The 20,788-nt window shown below is 26.9% G+C and overlaps 1 protein-coding gene and 1 long non-coding RNA gene across 7 annotated transcripts in view; one reads left to right on the forward strand and one right to left on the reverse strand.

The window, feature by feature from the left end:
* Nucleotides 1-704: 704 nt before the first annotated feature.
* LOC142330121 (uncharacterized) lies at nt 705-7,664 on the reverse strand. 2 transcript variants are annotated; one of them, XR_012757688.1, is made up of 5 exons: nt 7,472-7,664; nt 4,336-4,440; nt 3,379-3,536; nt 2,825-2,976; nt 705-2,381 (listed from the first exon to the last, which is right to left on the reverse strand). It is a non-coding gene; the product is annotated as an uncharacterized LOC142330121 (long non-coding RNA). The 2 variants fall into 2 exon arrangements; XR_012757687.1 differs by lacking the exon at nt 3,379-3,536 and having other exon boundaries at nt 4,216-4,440.
* Nucleotides 7,665-7,864: 200 nt separating this feature from the next.
* LOC142329796 (putative RNA-binding protein Alsin2) overlaps nt 7,865-20,788 on the forward strand; it is a 37,724-nt gene continuing 24,800 nt past the window's right edge. For 3 of the 5 annotated variants that reach the window (XR_012757594.1, XM_075374603.1, XM_075374602.1), the window contains exons 1-2: nt 7,865-8,033; nt 9,564-9,658. Coding sequence is in view for 3 of the 5 variants with exons in the window: in XM_075374603.1 (XP_075230718.1) it covers nt 7,973-8,033; nt 9,564-9,658 (156 nt within the window). In the remaining 2 variants the exon portion in view is untranslated. Of the gene's footprint in view, nt 8,034-9,563; nt 9,659-18,175; nt 18,265-20,788 lie in introns of those variants that run through there. The other 2 variants (XM_075374601.1, XM_075374604.1) reach the window with 2 other exon arrangements.

Here is a 20,788-nt window from a genome sequence, read left to right on the forward strand (position 1 = left end):
TATATTCTTTAACTCCCATCCAGATTTTTACTATTCCTCTCTCCAGTATATAAATTCCTTCCCTCCAATATCTAAATTCCTTCATACTGGCAATGTTTCTTGCCATAATTACAACATAATCCATGTAGATAAGTAAAGTAATAAAATGAAGTACTTATATGGATTGATTTCAGAAGTATATTCCATTTTAGAGCCATCTTTTTAATAACTTGCAAAACATTTGCAAGGTTATCTTGATGATTGATTGGAAATATCCTTACTTCATCCGTGTCATATCAAAAATAAAAAATAAATTTATTTGTTAACTAACAAAACTTTGCAAGTGGCAAATCAAGGCAAATTAATTTGCCTGCCTTGACCTTATATGTAATACATATAACGAAGAGTACAGCTTTTCACATCTCAAAAAAGACATGAGAACTTAACTTTTTGGCTCCTAGAAGTTTTTTATAGATATCTTCCAAAAATCCCAGGATTTATTATTGTGCTATCTGCATAAAATCCCAGCCCTGAGCAAAGGTACTGAATTAGTTTTACTAAAAAATTCATAACTTATTTATTTATTAACCAATTTTTATGATTTTTGTTTTTTTTTGTTACAAACTACTTTAAAACATTAAGTATGGTATATATACATAATAATGCAAAAAAGATATTGTACAGAAAAGCTAACTTATCAAAAACGATTTGAAATATTTTTCTTGAAGTGCAGAGTAAGGTAATCTCAACAAAAAAACCTGGTGCCATTATATATACACATTATAAAAGTACACTTAAAAATGAACACACACACACACACCAAATTTCATTTAATTATTTCAATGAATAACAGTCAGAAATTTTTTCGTAAATTAACACACTTTCAGTTTTGCAGGGAGGCCTTCATCCAGTTATAACCCAAAACAGTTATACACTATTGACAAATATTTATACAAAACATAATTTTTCAATAATATTTAGTTTTATTTTAATGCAAAAACACCTAACCTAAATATTATCTGAAACAACTATATGGTGCATAAATGTTTGAGTAGAGTAATTCTAGCATTTGTGTTGTGGATAAGACTATGTAGACCTTTTTTGCAATTAGCATGCACAAAGGTGGATTTTTCTTTTTCCTCCCATTCTGGTAATGGCTGCACTGCAAAAGTGTGTCGGCATCACCAGCTTCTTGGCTCTTCAACATCATCAGACACCATTTTTTAAATTTTCTTTAAATCCAATCATTCAGAGGCTGTTACATTAACTAATGTAACAGTGAATTTAAGTCTAGATATAGGATTTGTAGTATTTTCTTTGAACAAAATATACATATTTAATAACATTCTCGTGAGCAAATTAAAAGTTATTTTCTTTCAAAATTTAACACTTTCAATTCAAATATTGGTGGAACATTTGAACATTACAGTCCACTCCTCCTATTTAGGCATTATAATCGCATATTTTAGGTTTACTAGAACACATTACTTATTTAGGACACATTACTAATGTGTCCTAATGTACTATTGGAACATGTAAACTATTAGAACACATAAACAATATCACAAAACATGAACATAAAACAGCTGACAGTATTACATAGAAAAACAATTGAATAAGTAAGGTCAAAATAAATACACTCACACAGCCAACTAAATTCCGATCAAACTGATACATCAAATATGTTACATTTTAACATATATGGAAAGATCATTTTTTCCTGATCATTTTCATATTTAATAAGTATACCATTTTCTTCTATTATACACAGAATATCATAAATTTTGTAAACATCCAAGAAATCAGAAAGGATTTTATGCAGACATCCAAATGTGTATATACGTTCAAAATCCAAAAGCCTAATAAAACTAATGATTGCAGTGAAAAAATTATAAATGAAAAATCAACCCATCAATTTATCCGCTATGTAATAGTGTTACTGTTATATGTTTATATAATCCTACTTGGAGATTTCCTCGATGTATTAGTTCATTTCCTGTGCTCTTGACAAATACACACTAACAGAACTAATGTAAATTAAACTTGAACCTTGAATGTTGAAAAATAAAGCAGTTGAAGTAAAGTATAGAATACATATGATATAAAACACATCTGAAAAAATTAATTTTATATTAAAATAATATGAATAAGACCATTATTTCTATTATTGTAAAATAATCAAACAATTCAAAGGAATATTAAAATGAACAGTATATCCTACTAGATAATAAATACTGTTATTGACAGAAAAATGTCCATTACCCTCCCTAAGTTCTCACATGACTACACAAAACTCAGTTTCTTAAACAGTATATGAAAACAGGTAACAACTATATAATAGATTCTTGATTATTAGTACAAGTTGAATTCAAAGTAAAATATTTGGGAGTTAATCCAGATACCTGAAAAAAGAACATATTATAAAATTTAGAATAAATAAAGTTTACAACAATAATAGAGCTATTTTAATATAAGAAATGATTTGTAACCAAGTAGTATATATCTTTTTATAAGTTATAATATTTGACGTATAAATTTGTCCATTGTGAATTGTGGATATGCATGGTGGTAATCAACTTCCATCTTATCTAAGTTTTATATGAAAATAGTGAAACCACTGTGAAACATTGGCATTACTACAATAATGATAAAAGGGCAAGTATATTTATGATATAGAAAACATCTGAAAACATAAACTATATATAAAAAATAGAAAATTATTACATCATTAAGTCTATTATGATACTTTTCTTTTAAATATAGGTTGGTTAGATTAACCTAGATTTAAAAGAAAAATATTATATCCTTCTACATAAAATAATAGTAACATAAAACAGTTTGTTACCCCTCTTAAAGTTTGAACTCAATGTATAATATGAAGTTCAGTTTCCTGAAATGAATCTGATAACAGTGAACAAGGTATATATCATAGACATAAACACAATTTGGGCAAAGCGAATGACGTGAAATTATAGTAGAGATTCTCCAGGACAAAACCTGAAAGTATAAAAAACATTCATTAAAAAAATTTAAAGATCAAATTACGTAATGTATAGCATTATTCAGTTAAACCATATTACCTAGAACAGATTATATTTGTGTTACATGTAATATTACATTATCAATCTAGAAGTGAATGCTCATTCTATCACGTAAAAACCAGTTATCAAAAATGTAAGGAAAAGAGAATAATGGAAATATACCATTGCTATAAAAGAAAGATGAGATCATAGATCATAAATATTAGCAAAATAAACACATATGAAAACATAAAAAAGTTAATATTATTAACCATAATTGAATTCTTGTATATATAAAAATCAATATAACAAAACAATTTGTAACCACCAGCATATCTCCCACACAGTATAGAAATAGAGATATATTTTTATACATTACATTGTGTTTGTGTGGAGATCCTTCTGTTTTATTACTCAAAATTCTGTTGTATTGAATATTATAATAATCCCGCGATACCAATGTAATCCATTGATATGGAAAAAAAGGGGAAAAACATGTTTAAATAATGTTGTGATCATTAGTGATATTCCAATGATCTGAAAACAGAAAAATATTTTCACATTAAAAAAATAACCATAAAAATTGATAAATTATATATTTGTTTATACTACAAAAAATAATATTAAAAGACAAGGAGTATGTCAAGGTAAATGATATTTTATTAGTGATATTAAAACTGTATGTTACCAGTCACAGAGTATTTATTTCATGTATTGGAAAAAATTCAATAAGTTCAGTTGTGCAAAAATGCAATGCTTGTATAACATGTCATCAAATTACAAACAAAACTGTGAAAAAACGTCAAATAATGAGAACATTTTTTAATAACATTCCTCAAATCTGAAAGCATAACAAAGTTTTAAATTAAAAAACAAAGAAAACACTATACAAACTATTGTATTATTATTCAATTAATATGATAACTAAAATAAACAATAATGTCGAAAACAAAATTATATATTGTTCACATAAAACTGTACGAGACCACGTTTCCTGTTAATACATTAAATAATAGTGGAAGTTTAGTTTCTTAAATAATATAAGGATGTTCATGAATAAGTCATACGTTACTGTGATCACATACTTGGTGAATAGAATTACTTGAAATTCAAATAAATATTTTTTTTTTTAAAACAGCATAATGTAGATGTCTGAAAACAGACAATATTTTAATAATTGCAAAAAATGATATTTGATAACAATTACAATACATACTATAAACGATAATCAAAGAAGTTTATTTATCCTGCCAACTAATATAGTATCTCTGTTATAAATTTATACAATACTGCTTTTGGTGTTGCTCATTGTTAGGTAGATTCCAGTTTTCTTTACCATTATAAGGAAACAGCAGAACCAATGTAAACCAAACGTGAAATTCGCATCTTCAAAGAAGAAACAATTGTCATAAGGAAAAGAACATGTATTAAAATAAACCATCTGAAAATAAACATAAATTACGAAATTAAATTATTTTTTTTAATTACTATAAAATAATCTAACAATTTCTTAAAATTATCAACAAATCAGTAGTGTATCTTACATGATAACAATTTGTTGCGGAGAAATATGTACATTACTTCATTACAAGTTAATATTTCATCTATGGATTAATAGAGTACTTTAGTTGGCATAAAGTGAAGAAAATAGTTTTATAATTGAAATCACATGCTTGATGAATAGGACGATTAGAAAAAGAAGTAGATATTTTATAAGAAACTGGTTCATCTGGAAAAAAATAATGTTAATATTTTCAAAATTCTAATTAAAAAACAAATCAAAAGAACAAAACTCTAATTAAATTATAAATGAATAATCAACAAAACAATTTATCCTTCTAACAGTGTTACTGTTCTACATTTATACAATCGTGCTTTCAGTTATCCTCGATGCATTATATAATTTTCTCTGTCTTGATTAATATACACTAACAGTAGAACCAATGTAAATTAAATTTCAACCTTGTATCTTGTACAATGAAGCAGTTTAAGTAGAATATAGAATACATATGACATTAAACACATTAAAAAAAAAAATTTTAATAAAATAGATGATAAGACCAATATTTCTATTATTGTAAAATAATTGTACAATTCAAAGGAATAAGTGAACAGTATATCCTATTAGAAAATAAATATTCTTATTGACAGAGAAATATACATTACTCTCTGAAGTTAGTACAGCACTATGCAAAATCCAGTTTCTTAAGCAATATATAAAAAAAGAAAAACTATGTAATAAATAGATTTTTGATTATTAAAACATGTATATATATATATATATATATATATACATATATATTGATGGTTTTGGAAAATTTAGTACATTCAAACTAGATCCGAACTGTAGAAAGAAAATGGCAAAAAAATTCATTGGCATACATCACTAGCTTACATATCCCAGCCACTCATTTGTCATATAATAGCTAAAATGGGTACACAAACCCCGTCAAGTAATAAAAATATATACGAGATCTATACATAAAATTTATTTCGTCGAGACAGCAATTCGCTTCCATGCCTAGGTCGCTGAATGCCAATACATACCTGTCCACCATATTAAAGCACTTGGAGCCTTAGACTGGTAGTCAGCCATATATTCCTCTAGGTTAGCTTCTGAAAGTAGTGCGATAGGAGTCTTTTCCCTTAGGTAAACTACTGATGTTAGTCGATCAAAGCAACCGCCATCAAGGAACTCTCACACGGTACGACAATGTGGCTCTCACCATATTGACTTGCCGCTTGTAGTGGCCGCCAGTTTTCCACTTGACCACTAAGTTTTAAGGAGCCCTTTGGGAGGGATTGAGACCAGGCCTCCCTGATAATAAAATAGATGACAAGACCTATGTTTCTATTATTGTAAAATAACCAAACAATTCAAAGGAATATTCAAGTGAACAGTATATCCTACTAGAAAATAAATATTCTTACTGACAGAGAAATATATGCTACACTTTTGAAGTTAGTACAGCACTATGCAAAATCCATTTTGTTAAGTGGTATATGAAAAAAGGAAAACTATGCAATAAATAGATTCTTGATTATTAAAGCCTCTGGGAATTACCGTTCAGGTATTACTTCAGAGGATGAATGAGGATGATATGTATGAGTGTAAATGAAGTGTAGGTCTCAGTTCGACCATTCCTGAGATGTGTGTTTAATTGAAACCCTACAACCAAAGAACAGCAGTATTCACAATCTAGTATTCAAATCTGTATAAAAGTAACTGCCTTTACTAAGACTTGAACGCTGGAACTCTCTACTTCCAAATCAGCTTATTTGGGGTTCACCACTAGACCAACACAGTAAATCCATCACTACATCCACTTTCACTACAACCTTATTGAAACAAATCACACTTTCCCTAAAACATGAAAATTTTACACAAAGACACCTACAGATGAAAAACTTGAGCAACATAAAATTATTCCCAATTGTATGTTGTGAATTATATGTAATAAAGCCACATAAAAACAATATTCTAAACAAACACAACTTTCATCACACACTTTCTTATTAAATTGCAAGAACTTCTGAAATGTTTCAAAACCTAATCCAAAAAACTAGCTAAACATCTAGTGGTACAGACAGAATGAGAGGCGCACATCTAAAAAGTAAAAAAAAAATGTGTTTTGAAACAGTAAGAAAACAATATTCATGGAAATAGAGAATATTATAGTTATTAAACCATAAGTTTATTTTATAACACCAGAAGTTTATTAGGAAGTCCTGAAGAACTTTGGAGGTCAGTCCACAACAAATGTATACAGTATAGTCATAAAAATAATGTTCATCAGTGTGACAATAAATAACTCCTTAACACTGGCACATTGAGTCATTTGAGCAGCTTAAAGGAGAAATTTTCTGCCATCCCGTATAACCCACTCGTGAACCCAAGTAATTACCACCTTTGAACCATAAAGGGTAAATTCATTATGCAACATTGAAGCTAATGAGTAAAATAGACATATTGATCATCTTTAACATTATCCAGAAACTAATTCTTTGAATGAGTTCAATACCTGGAGTTTTGAACTTAATCATGGTGTTTCTAAATGCAATAACCTTGAATAGTTGATGAATGACGCAAGAACTGATTTCAATTCTTTTAAATGAAAAATACTAGTAATTGTATTTAAATTTAAATTAATTTGTTTTTTCACAAGACTAACATCTAATGATGTGGCTTCTTTAAAAGAGGAGTTACATATACCGCTTGAAAAGAAGCCGTACACATAATAATTATACTTTATATTATATTGGTGATTGCAGTTCACATTTCACCCAAATAATGGGAAAGGAGGCGATTGAAATGGATTTTGTTAAATTTTTAACAAATACATTGCTTCAGCTCAAGTTTATCAATAGAACACGAGAACTATACACCCACTAAGTGTAACGATAAATATTATTCTTTCAGCGTAATGGGCATTACATTACAGAAAATTACAATGAAAATATGTACCACTTACGATATATCATTGAAATGGTCTCAATGTGGGTTTATTACTACAGTTAAGATAGTCCAAAATCCAATTTTTTTGGTCCAGTCGATTGCAATAAAAAGGGGAGATGTACATCTAGATGCTTCAACAAACCTTAATCCAAAATTTCAACATCCTGCGGCTAATCGTTCTTGAGTTAAGCGAGACGTATACGCACATACGTACCATACAGACGTCATGCCAAAACTAGTCAAAATGGATATTTCCGTTGAAATCTGAAAAATGGAAATTTTTTTGCGATCACAATACTTCTTTTACTTCGTACAAAGAAGTAAAAATAACTCAAAATAATTCAATTCTAAAAAAAATTATAATACTATACGATAGTAGTGTTTTGTTAATGTTGGCATCAATGATCATAGACGTCTGTTTCCGTGTTAAATTTGCTACGTCTGTAATTCATTGATTTTGTTGGTTTTTTGGAAAGTACTGTTCTTGGCTTGTAAGATTTAATTTTAGTTTCAAAAAATGACGGCCCACGATCAGATGCGGGCCATGCTTGATCAGCTAATGGGCACTGGTCGAAATGGTGAGTAAAGTAGTTAATTATTTGTTATTGTTGTGTGGAGAACTTTAAAACGAATTTGTGGTAATGGCGTCAGTTTGAAAGGTTGACCTCCGCGAATTAATTGTTGTTTTCCTTTTAGAATTATGATGGATAAAATTATTAATTTAGGTTTATCATATATTTTCTTGATTCTGAATTTGTGTACGTATTATTTTATTTGAATACGAAATTAACAAGATTGACCACTTTCAAGAATTATAATCCTCCATTACTTTTTTAATTTATTACATAAACGATAATTATAACTTTGTAATTAACCACGTAAATTCAGAAGCACACAAAACACAAATTGTGAAAGCTTGATTTTGGTATATTGCATTATTGATTACGTTTTAAGGTCACTTCATCAAAATTTCTTTCTACTGAAGTGCAACTGAGGGTTAACATTCTTTTCGTCTTATTGGTTGGTGGTGTTAATATCTTGAGCTCTCCTTTGAAAAGCTACCAGCTAAGAGGTAAAAATTACATTTTTTACGATTAATTTTATTAAACTTCAATAATAAAAATAATTAAACAATTTTTTTTTCTATATGTAACAAAATTAATTATTTTTTGATTGTGGAATTAAATTTCCAGTACTCAAAAATGTGAAATTGTTATACTTAACAGTACTTAGTGACAGGATTTCACATAATTTTTAATGAAAATACTTTTTAATTGTTATCTTCATGTGTATTCATTATTGTTAGTTGAAAATGAGCAGCCAATACAAAGTGTAACAGAATAATTTTGTTCCATACTTAGTTTTGGGGAGCAATTGTATCAGTAGTAAAGGATAGTGCAGCGGGTGTTATGCATTGTATTGTAATTCTTCGGTGAAAGTTTATTTGGTGTGTTCCATTCATATTTTTTCTGCAGTTGCTGTAATTCATTCCTTAAACCAGAAAAAATGTGTAGTGAAATATGATTTTCACTATGTGTCATGAATAGATCTATGATATAATCTTTTAGCAGTACTGATTTCACATCTAGCTTTTTAATATGTCAAGTAGGCTTTTTTTTAAATTTTGTGCATTTTTAAATATAGATGTGCATTTACCATTATTACAAAATGACTTAACCATGATTTTTGTATGCTATTATGAATTCTTGCAAAATTTTTTTATAATTATTTGATATTCTAAAAGTCTCCTAATACATAGAAAAGAATGTTTTTTTATTCTGGTTGTAGATAAGCTACGTAGTTGAGTTGTATAATATAAGCTATAGAATACCTTATATTTATGGGTTGACAACCCATACTTATGGCTGGGTTGGTTCATAAACAGTATTAAAATTAAACTAGTTAAGTCATGAATTGTCAAGTCTTAACATTAGGGAAAACTGGCACTAATCATTGTATCCCTGTGACACATGGAGTTAGTTAAATATTGAATACAGTTTTTAAATATCAATTTAGACAGATTTTGCTATAAAATTGTTATTGTGGTTTTAATAGAAAATTGTATTCAAAGAAATTCCACTAATCATTTATTTATTGGTGTTATTTAGGAGAAAATAATAGATATCAAGTGAAGTTCTCAGATCCTAAAGTATGCAAGAGCTTCCTATTAGGATGTTGTCCTCATGAAATTCTGTCTTCTACTGTAAGTATTTATTTGTTGGCTGAATGTTTTTACCATTGTAGCTTGTAAATATAAATAAGGTCATTTTTTTATTTCTGATAATTTGTTGTCCAAAGAAAATTGCATAAAATGTTTATTTTTAAGATGAACCTAGCCAGATTTTAAGTATGCGTAAAGTGGAAGTTGTAATCCCATCTAAGTGTTTTCACAAAGGTTTTTTTTAAACTGTTGCTCTTCCTCATTATGCACTTCGGATACACATTTTTATGATTTGTACCTACAGTATTAAAAATACATTCTTTTTGTATTTACATAGTTTCAGATTTATTGACACTAGAGTTAAATATACTCGTAGAATGATAATAAAATAATTGATACATTGCTTTGTTATTTACATTTTTTCTTGAAATTAAAAAATACTAACAAACAAAATTATATTTATAAAATTGCAATTTGTTATAAATTTAAATAATTTTTTTTCTATAAAATGTTTAACAAATTTTAATTCAGTTTTAATCCCTTTGGATTGTTTGAGGTGTGACACCTTAAAATCTTGTTGAATTGCTAAATATAATTGTAATACAGTTTACTAGATTACACCAGATTCAGATAATAAACTATTTTTTGTTTATTAATCATTAAACCAATACCTATATGTTAATGGATTTTTTTTTCTGAAATATTTTTACGTAATTTTACTGTTTTATAGAAGTAAAACTATATAGTAAAGTATATTTAAACTACAAATAAAATTTAGTTTAATCTTGATTATGATCATTTTATTAGCATAATATCAGTGTAAATCATGTATATTGCTAAGAATGTGTGGCAAGATGTGGGTTAGAAACTACTGGGTCAGAGTGTTCATTAAGTATAATCAAATTGCATAAGATTTAAGCTGTGTTTGTTACAATGATGTACATGTATATTTAAATTTGTTTGAATGTGCCTATAAGCAGCATCCTGTAATTTTAAAAATGTGAAGAATGCCCAAGTCTGCAGTTTCTGTAGTTCACTATTATACAAGATTAATCATAGTATCATTTCATACTGTTGTATGGCTATTGACCGTAATTAAATTTTCAGTTAAAACAAAAGAAATTGGCTGAGTGGTAGCAACTCAATCTTTTATCTGTAAGTCCCAGGTTCAAATCCTGGTCAGACATGGCATTTCTTCATGCATTACAAATCTCCATTTTCACATTCACATGCCAGAAGCTTCTGTGGTGAATTATTTCAGTGGTCAAAAAAGAATAGCTTAAGGAACAAAATATTTATTCTCAAAACTAATGCGTAATTCAACATTAGTTGTTTTTAATGTATGAAACTTGGAACACATTTTAAATTAAGTCACAACCCAAAAATTTAACTCATTGAATATTTGATTTTGAATGAATTTTTAATTTGTTTTTTTAACTATATGCAAAATACACTTTTTAACTTCACTAGTCCAATAACAAAATTGAACATTATGAGAAAAAAAAAGTATATATAAAATTTGGTTGGTTTGTTTAAAATGTAACATTTTATAAAAATTTTCTCATTAAGGCAACTTAGAAATGGTACAAATTAAGAAAATGAGTAAATTATAAATAATTTATTTTAAATTATAATGAAACTAGGATTTTTTTTATCATTAATAAAAAAAAATATCAGTAAAAAGAAACTTTGCTTTCAGACTAGCCCAGCTATTATGTTGGTTCTGAAGTTGCTTGTATTGAGTTTAATAAAATGTTGCTAGATATGCTGACTGACTATTTTTAATTTAACTCCTTTTATTTATAACCATAGAAAATATGTAGTTTTAATGGAGAATTGCTAATAAAATATTTAAGATGTTAAAAAAATGTTCTAACTATGTTTTGTATTTTTTGATATCAAAATACTTCGAAACATTTTTGTTATCTAATATTTATTTCAAAGTCGTTCTTCTGTGTTATTTGTCACTTGACTTAAGAAAATAAACACGAAATAAGGGTTTTTCCTTAATATGTGTTAATAACATAATTTTGATTTAGTTTTTATATAAAAAAATAAAAAATTTTCATTAAAAAATTGAAATATGACATTTTAAAATTATTTGCTAATTACCTTGTAGAGCACAGTTTTTCACCAAACAAAATTTTATTTGTACTCATTTTTCAACTTAACAAATAAAGTAAATAAATTAGTAATAGGTGCAAATGCCATCTATATTAAAGATTTGTAATTTGCAGATAAAAAATTGAATCTATAATATAATATTTATATTATTTTATTAAACTTTTAAACAAATTGACGATTCATTTTGCAGTATACAGAAAAAAAAATTTATATGGTGTGAGTATAATATATATATATATATAAAAGTGTTAGAATAATTAACAGTTCATTTTCATTTATATATCTTATTCCCTTATTATTTTGATAAAGCCTTTTATTTTAACCGATTCAGTTATTGTATTGTTTGGTTTTTTATTCCTTAAGTTGTGTGATGTTAATATACTAATAAATGACAATGACAAATTGTAATTTTAGTAATTTAGTATTATAAATTTTAGTTCTTGTTTTAAATGAAATATTTTTTCTTAGTTAATTATTTCTATTACTTATTATTTAATACAGTTCTAAATTGTGTTATAATAAATATTTGATGAAGTACAATACATATTTTGCAATTAAATCTGATAATTAATTTTTACTAAACAAAATGAAAATCAGCCATTTTATTGAATTGAGAGAAAAAAATGGTCAAGTCAGATAATGTATTAATTATAATAGTATGAAGTTAAGATAATTTTAAGAAATTCTGAATTATATTTATTATATTTGTGTTAATTTATTATTCCTGGACCTATGGTTTGATTACGCTTGCCTAATAATGTAAGTACTTAACAAAAATTTAAGTTGTATTTAAGTATTGGTGGTACAAAATATCGAGTCTGTCAATTTTGTGGGTATGTATTTTAAAAATTAATGCATAATTTATTTGTCCGTAGGTGTAATAATTTATATTTTGTATATTAATATTAATTTGATAAAAAAGTAATAGAATCTAATTCATATATTGGTAAGTATTAGTAAGATTAATACAGTCTCTTATAGTATTGCAATATTTTAAATCTATTTTAGGTTTGAATTGTTTACACATAACAATGTTTTTTCTTCCTGTGCTTATTTCATTTTATGGTTAAAACTACCTTGGGGTTATTTTTATGGGATCACAAAAAGAAACTTGGTTGCACATTTGTTTTTAAATGTTTTATTTGGATGAGGTTTGGTGAAATTATTATTTTATTTTTAATGTGGGTAATCTGTAGTAGTGATACACTATTAAATAGTGAATCTCAGTATTGTTTCAATTTATTAAATTTTCTTTGGGTTCTATGGTACAATAAGATTTTTTATTAGTTATCAGTTTTCTCATTAATTTTCTTTTTTTAGAACTGGAGGTCATATTTTATTGTAATTAATATTATTAATTTTTTCTATTTGTTGATTATATATATTCATTAAAAAAAAAATTTCTTTGTATTATTGTTTAATATTTTTAAAGACGCTATAACACTATCATAATTATTTATTATTCCTAGTTTTTCTGATTATAATCTTTCTCAAGGGAGAGGAATGAATTTTTACTGTTCTGAACATTAAAAATTTTGAGAATTTCATTGTTTTATTTAGGTAAATAGTTACAATAAATTTTTGTGTAGAACAAGCATTTTCTACTGTTAATCAGTGACTGTTTTTACCTCTTATTTTTTAGAAATCATTTAGATAAATAAAAGTCAGAATTTTGTTTTAAAATTTTATAGTAATTATTTTTAACTATGTTATTGGGTTAGGGCAACGTTTCTCAACCTGGGGGTCGTAAAATTAACCTACAACTTTACAAATAAACAACAATGAAATCATTTTCAGAAAAAAAAATCATTTATTATAAACACTTTACTTGTATTTGTAATACATAAGTTAAGAGAATAAATTATGAGGTGAGATGATTGAGTTTGTTTTTATTTAAAAGTTTTTCAATACAACGGATCTGTGTTAAAAACACAAAAGCAAATTGTTTTCGGGTGATAAAAACAACTTCTATAGTAGTGTGATTTAGTTTTTAGTGCAACCATAGATAAAAAATCCTTTTCAGAGAGGTAAAGCATGTCAAAAAAGATTAATATTTTCAGTGCTTCTGTGACAAAATTTCCATATTCACTTCAGCTAGCAAGCTAAAATGTATCTTAATCTTTAGATGTGAATTTTAGTAGTAATGTTTTATTGGCGGACATTTCAATGAGCTGATCATGAATCTCAACTGGTAACTTAGCTGCAGCATTTTCACTAGATGAATTCAGTATCCATCTCTTTGAGAAATCATTTTTATCTTCTGGGAAATATTCTGCCAATTGAATTTTTAGTTCACGCAAACAGATCTTCAATGCTATCCAAACTGATGAATAGTAGTGACTTCATCCAAATTTTTTTTCAGTATTAGAAGCGAGTAGAAACATGCTTTGAACATGATAAAACGTTCTTCAAAATTCACATTAAATTTGTTTAAAAACAAAAATACATCCATTAATTAAGCCAACAGCAACATATTATTCTGCAAAAACATTGAGAATGGTGTTCATTAAACCTTGAAAAATATGTATTCATCTCACAATTCCAATAACCAGGTTAAAACTTTCCTCCATGATAGCCATCTGACTTCTGTAAAGAAAATATTTTTTCTATTCGCCCATTTCATCGTCCGCAAACAACATATTCCATAATGGTTGACTTTTAATAAAATTAACCATTTTTACAGCTTTATAGAGATTTGAGATTTTCTGGCATATTTTTTGTTGCAAATAGCACATCTATGAAGAAAGCAGTGCGTCCATTCTGGTTTTGGTATAAGACAATCTTTTACAGAAATTGACTGTTCTTTCCTGTTATCACCTTTGCATCATCACTACATACTGCGCGGTACATTTTGTTCAGTCTAACTTAGCTTTTGGTAGAATCATAACAAAAAACATCAAAAAGACATTGTCCTGTGCATGACCAGGGTATTAGTTTACAAAACAACATAATTTATTTGGTTGATTTGTCCCAATCGCATTCATATTTGACAAAATATAAGAACTGAGAAATGTTTGCCAAATTTATTGATTCATCAAATTGAATACTAAAAAATTCACTTGAACTTACTTGCTGAATTATCTGATAGTGAACATTGGCAGCAATGTCATAGATACACCTTGATATTATGTTACTAGAAAAGTGGAATTTTTCAATTTTTTTTCCTCCCTACCGATAAAACGCTTACCATATCAATTGCAGCAGGCAATATCGGTTTCTGCGATGTATGGGGTTTGGTCATTTTAGCTAAAAGTTAAAATGCTTAAAAGTATACTTTTATCAGTATGGCTTGATTTACAAATAGAAGTTTTTTGATTTCTGAAATTATGTAATTTTCTTTTGAAAAATTCCAAGGGTTTTCTTTTGTGATCCAGATGTTTAGTTTCTGTGTCACGTAATGTGACTCTATCCACCGAGTTGAAATCATAATTTAAATTCTTGTGTTTTTCCAGTTTATTCACTGATTGTAGAAGGCTGAGTTTGTTTTTTCACAAATTTATTCATTTTGCTTAAGAATCTAATTGGAAAAAACCAAACAGTTACACAATTTGACAGACTAAAAAAACAAAACCTCAGTTATTATTTTCAATGCAACTACATTAAAACTTAAATAAAGGCACCAGACAAATGTGAAGCATTTTTTTTTTAAGTTTGAATGTGAATCATCTGAAATTACTACACCTCTTTTATGCTGCACAATGTGTTCAAACATATCATTAGCATGTTTGAACATGACTTGTTCTCAGCGAATATTATGCAAGCAGACCAAATATAAGGAGCATGTAAACATCAGGTTGGAACCTGTAAATTTTCATGTTTGTGCACTGCATGCATATTCATATCAGTTGCTATCAACATAATAACTAAATAGTTTTAACTAGCTTTCATTGAGTTTGAGTTGAGGGTTACAAAATATTTATTATATATTTTTTTTACTTTTTGGGGGTTATGGAGCTAAAAAGGTTGAGAATCACTGGGTTATAGCATTGTTTTCTGTCTTAATTTAATTCACTCAGTACAGTTTATTATTATGAATGAAAATTGGAGGGTATGACACAAATAGTAGCAAAGTTTTTATACATGTGTTTATTTATCTTTCCTTATTTGTATTCCTGAAATTTAAAAGTACACTTCCATCAAAAATACCAATTATGGTACCAAACCTTTAGTTTTTAGTATTTGTTTTTATATATATAAAAATAATATAGCCATATAGAATCTTATATGGCTTTGGACTGTTTGGAACTGACACTGCAAATACAGATAGTTACATAGTATTTACATAGCGTGCAATGTAACTCAAACATTGGTAGAAATTTAGTTTTTTCTATATTACGATTACAATGCTTAACTACACATTTCTGTGTATACTGAAATAAGAGCAAACTTTGGACATAGAAAAATACTAGTTCATTACCAAGCATTTATTAATGAAAGAAAGTAAAATTGACACTTGTTTATCTGCTCTGGTCAACCAGAACAGAGGGAATGAGCTCAATGAATTAGTATTTATCTGTGTCAAAAGTTTATTCTTATTTGAGGTGAAGAAAACTCAAAATTAGTACATGTGAAATCACTTATAGCTTCCTAATCTGCTGAAAAGCCAGTGTTAACACACTGGTATTGTATAAAATGTTAAGTCTGCTATATGAAAATTATTTAAGAAGATTGAAAAAGTGTTATGTTTTTCTACAAGTTAAAGAGGCAGAGTTGCATATATTAAAAATATATATATATATAGTTTAAAAATATATATATTAAAAATATATATAGTTCATCTGATTAAAAATTGTTTCCAGCCTGTATCAGAAAATCAAATGTTCCAGCGGTTTTTTTTTAATGTCATTAAATTATTTCTAGTGAATGATTTATTGAAAAGATATAATGAATATATTGTTTCAAGATTCTTACAAAGGTTGCCACACAATTTCAAAAACTATGACCACAAGGAAGTGGAGTGTTGCAACAGATTTGTCATACTATCTAAAAAGTATGTTAAAGTGAATTAAATATTCAGACATTAATCCAATTAAAAATCTTTGGGCAGTTGTAAAAAATGCCGAAACTATGAATTGCATCATAAAAACTACATTAAATTATGGTATGCTTTGTATGTTTTCATGCCAAAAAGGATGTGAAGTAAGCTTAATAAATTTATGCCAAATTATGAATCAAAACAAGGGCAATTTTATTAACTATTTTTATATTATACCTTATTACAACAGATGGGTTCAGATTAATTTGCACACTATTTTATGTCGCTCCATATTTTGAGTTACAGGATTAGTTTTATTGCATTCAGAATATATTTTAAATGCAAATAAAAAATATTTTATTTTCTCTCATATTTCTAATTCACAACAATTTTTACATTTATTGTTCCTTATTTATTTGAAATTAATACAATAGTAATTACCATAAAGCAGGAATAAGTTAGTTTTATACAATAATAGTATCTTGTTTAACCTTCATTTACTACTTAGTCATAATTTCTTTCTTTTATATGCTAGAAATACCAGTAATTAAAATTTAAGCCTTTTGGAAGAGAAAGTAAACTTTGATTTAAAGAACTTTAGACCTTAACCCTACATAGGTAAATCTCAAATTCTGTTGTCAGTATCTGAGCCAAGTTCTATTATGTCTTATTCATACTTTCATATTCATCTGTTATTTAACAATCTATAACTTTTAAAACATAGCATAATGTCTAATGCAATTAATATCTTCTTTTGTCGCTTACAAATTTTTTTTTAATCCATTCTATTTTTCATCATATGTGTTATATTTGTGAAATTATTTTAAAAATAAATTTTTGCATATAAGTCCAGAATTTCCTGAAGCATATGATTTCATAGTTTATTTTGATATAGGCATTTGCTCGACATCAGACTCTGTTCTTTATTGTAAGTAAATTTGTTTACTTTTTTTTTATTCTGTAAAGAATTTATTTTAAAACAATTATTTTTCTGTTAATTATAATTAATATATCTAATTCACAATCAAATCTATCTACAGTATCAGGCCTTATCTCTAATCTGTGAGTATATTGAATGTTATTTTGGAATTACACTAATAGAGTTTGAAAGATAATACCAGTAATGTGTTGGAGATATCAGTGAGTATTATTTATAAAAAAGAGGGATTGAAAAAAATCATCAAATCTGCTCGATTTCAAAACCTTATCTCGTTCATCTTGTCTTCAGTATATGTTGGGCAAAGTGTTTCTTATCGTGAGTATTATAATAAATAAAAAAAATTCAAATAATACAGTGATTATAACATTTACAACAGCGGTGACATTGATGGGTTTCAAGTCGTCATCGTCCATGTCAGGTCTTCGTTGGTGTACGTATTCTGTTATATTAGTTGTTTCAATGGTGGTTAAAAAAATATAATTACTTATTTTGAAATTTTCTTGCTTCTCTTCTTACATAGGGAGGTTAAAGTTCTGATATAAACAGAAAGCGTGCAACGGTGGCAGTTTCCCGACATGACATGTATTCCAGAGATGAAAACCTCATCTTGTAAGTCCAAAATCAATCATCATGAAAATCACTATATACTCATTTTGTAATCGCTCGTTAATTTATTTATAATTTTTTTTTTAGTTCTTTAGCGACAAAAAATTATGTTATCTTCGTTTTATGATTCCTAAAATAAAATAATAATAGCTATATCGTAGTTTAATAATGTCAATAAATGATCTATTCTTGCATTTAAATTACTGTTGTTAAATCTATCTTATTTTTAAGTTAGTTAAAACTTAATATATATTTATGATTTAATATATATAGGTTGCCCTGAATAACTTTTCTTTTGTAAATTATTTTGTGCATTGTTTATGGTTTTTACTGTATTGTTATTCTGTTTATAATAACAGTAATACCTTGAAGAAAATGTTTCTCTGAAGAGTAATCTGTGATCATAAAAATTTTAATGTATTATCCTCATGAAGTTTTAAATTATTATATTTTAAACAGTTTTCCTAATTTTTTTTGAAGGGAGTTATTAATGAAAGTAATATTTTTATTTTTACATTATTTCTAAGTTAGTTTAAATGATTTCCCTTATGTTACATATTAGTCTGCTAGTTAACTATCTCGCATCAGTAAATTAGAAGATGAAATTTTGACAAGCCAATGAGTTTGTTGATTTTTAGGCTGAGTTTATTTTCAGAATAGTGTGGCTCATTGAGGAAAAAACTTAAGATTGGTTAGATGGTTTATAAAAAGTAGTAGGTGTCATTTTTGTATGTAATTATAAGCAAATTTGAATAAAGAATGTTATTTAACAGTACCAAAGTTTGAAATAGTAGTTTGTTTTTTTGCAAAAATAAACCAGTAATACATTACAGCAGTAATGTACTTATGTTATGGAAAACTGCTAATTGTATTGTCAGTATTTCCTTATCTATGGTGTCTAGTTGAAAGAGTGTTTATAATATCATTTAAGCTTAATTCATATCCTTTTATTTGTTATAATGCCATTTGGTAAGATATTCATCTGTTTCAGAATGGCGTATGCAGTAGGTAATATAAATGGTTAGATCTTTATTATAGTTGTACGTAAAATTTGTATATACAGTTAATGAATGAAAAGATACTGGCGGAAAGCATAAATCTTGAGAAGAGATGGCTTTGTATTTTTCATTATATTCCTAACCCATGTCATATTTTTTTCTATTAATTAAATAACTACTCTATAAAGATTTTAATCAATTTTGGTGATCAGTTAGTCCTGACACTCTAAAATGCCAATAAAAAGTTATTATTTATAATTAACCAAGGTATTACTGTGGAATGTTTAACCTTTAACTATAACTTTATAGGTTTTTTTTCAGAAGTTTAATAATAAATTGCTTTTTTGATTGTAGTCATTCCTTAATAAACTTCATGATAAAACATTTTATTTGGCCAGTAGTTCCTTTTTAAACACGTTATGATTGTTACATTCTAATACTCTATTTTATGTATTGTCAGTCACCTTTTCTCCCGCTTCAAATTTGGTGATTGTAACATATCAATTTGTAACTTGTTAGTTGTTTTGTTTTCATAAATAATTACTCTGGTCTATTCATTTTTGTGCATTTAATTAAAAGCCTTTTATCAATTTTTTTTATATTATTATGTACCCAAGCTCTTTCAGTTGAAAAGTTATTTATAATTAATTTATATAGTTAGAATAATGTTGATTTATAAAATATCTTCTATTACTGTTTATATTCAGTGTACAGTGCTACATATAATTATTGAGCTGTTTCAACATTTTTTTTATATTGATTCAAATTTATTTAAGAGAAAACATTAAGTCATGTTTATTTACTAATTACCATTACATTGTGTATATATTAAGTATGTGTTTACAGGTATGCCAACATAAATTGCTTTTGTTTTAATTATGTATATAGCTGATCAAGGACATGGATAACTGGGTTCGGATGCTTTACAATATGTTTTTATTTACTTTATTATTCTTTATTGTATTTTATTTTATTGTTTAGAAAGTGACAATTTTAATTCTTTTTTTAACTGGTGTTGGAAGCTTTTTGGTATAAATATTCATTGAAAACTTATTGTTTGCATTGCAATCTTATTCCATGTGTTTATTCCTTGGTGCATATCACATTGTTTTTGGAAAAATATATTATTTTTTTTATTCATTTAATTTAATGCACTGCTTAATATTCTGAAGCTGAACGGTTAATTATAGAAATAATCATAAACTATTAAGGATTGGTTTAACCAGACCTGTTAAAATGGAAAAAACCCTTTTTTAATTCTGTTCAGAAAACCATTGAAAAACTTTCAGTTGTATGGATGTATTGTTTTACTAGACCACTTAATTTCAAACTAAATGAAGAAATTTTAAACAGAATATAACAATAGAATCTCCATACCTTAAGTTTTTTAAGTTCAACAATGTGATGTAAAGCTCCCCATATATTTCACTGTACAAATAACTTGTAATAATTTCATATTTGTGTCAGAGTTTGAAAAGAATTTTCAAGAGAAAGATTTTACACCTCCGTTTTATAGGAAAGCCAGACAA

The sequence above is a fragment of the Lycorma delicatula genome, chromosome 9 (assembly GCF_047948215.1).
Source record: "Lycorma delicatula isolate Av1 chromosome 9, ASM4794821v1, whole genome shotgun sequence".
Classification (NCBI taxonomy): domain Eukaryota; kingdom Metazoa; phylum Arthropoda; class Insecta; order Hemiptera; family Fulgoridae; genus Lycorma; species Lycorma delicatula.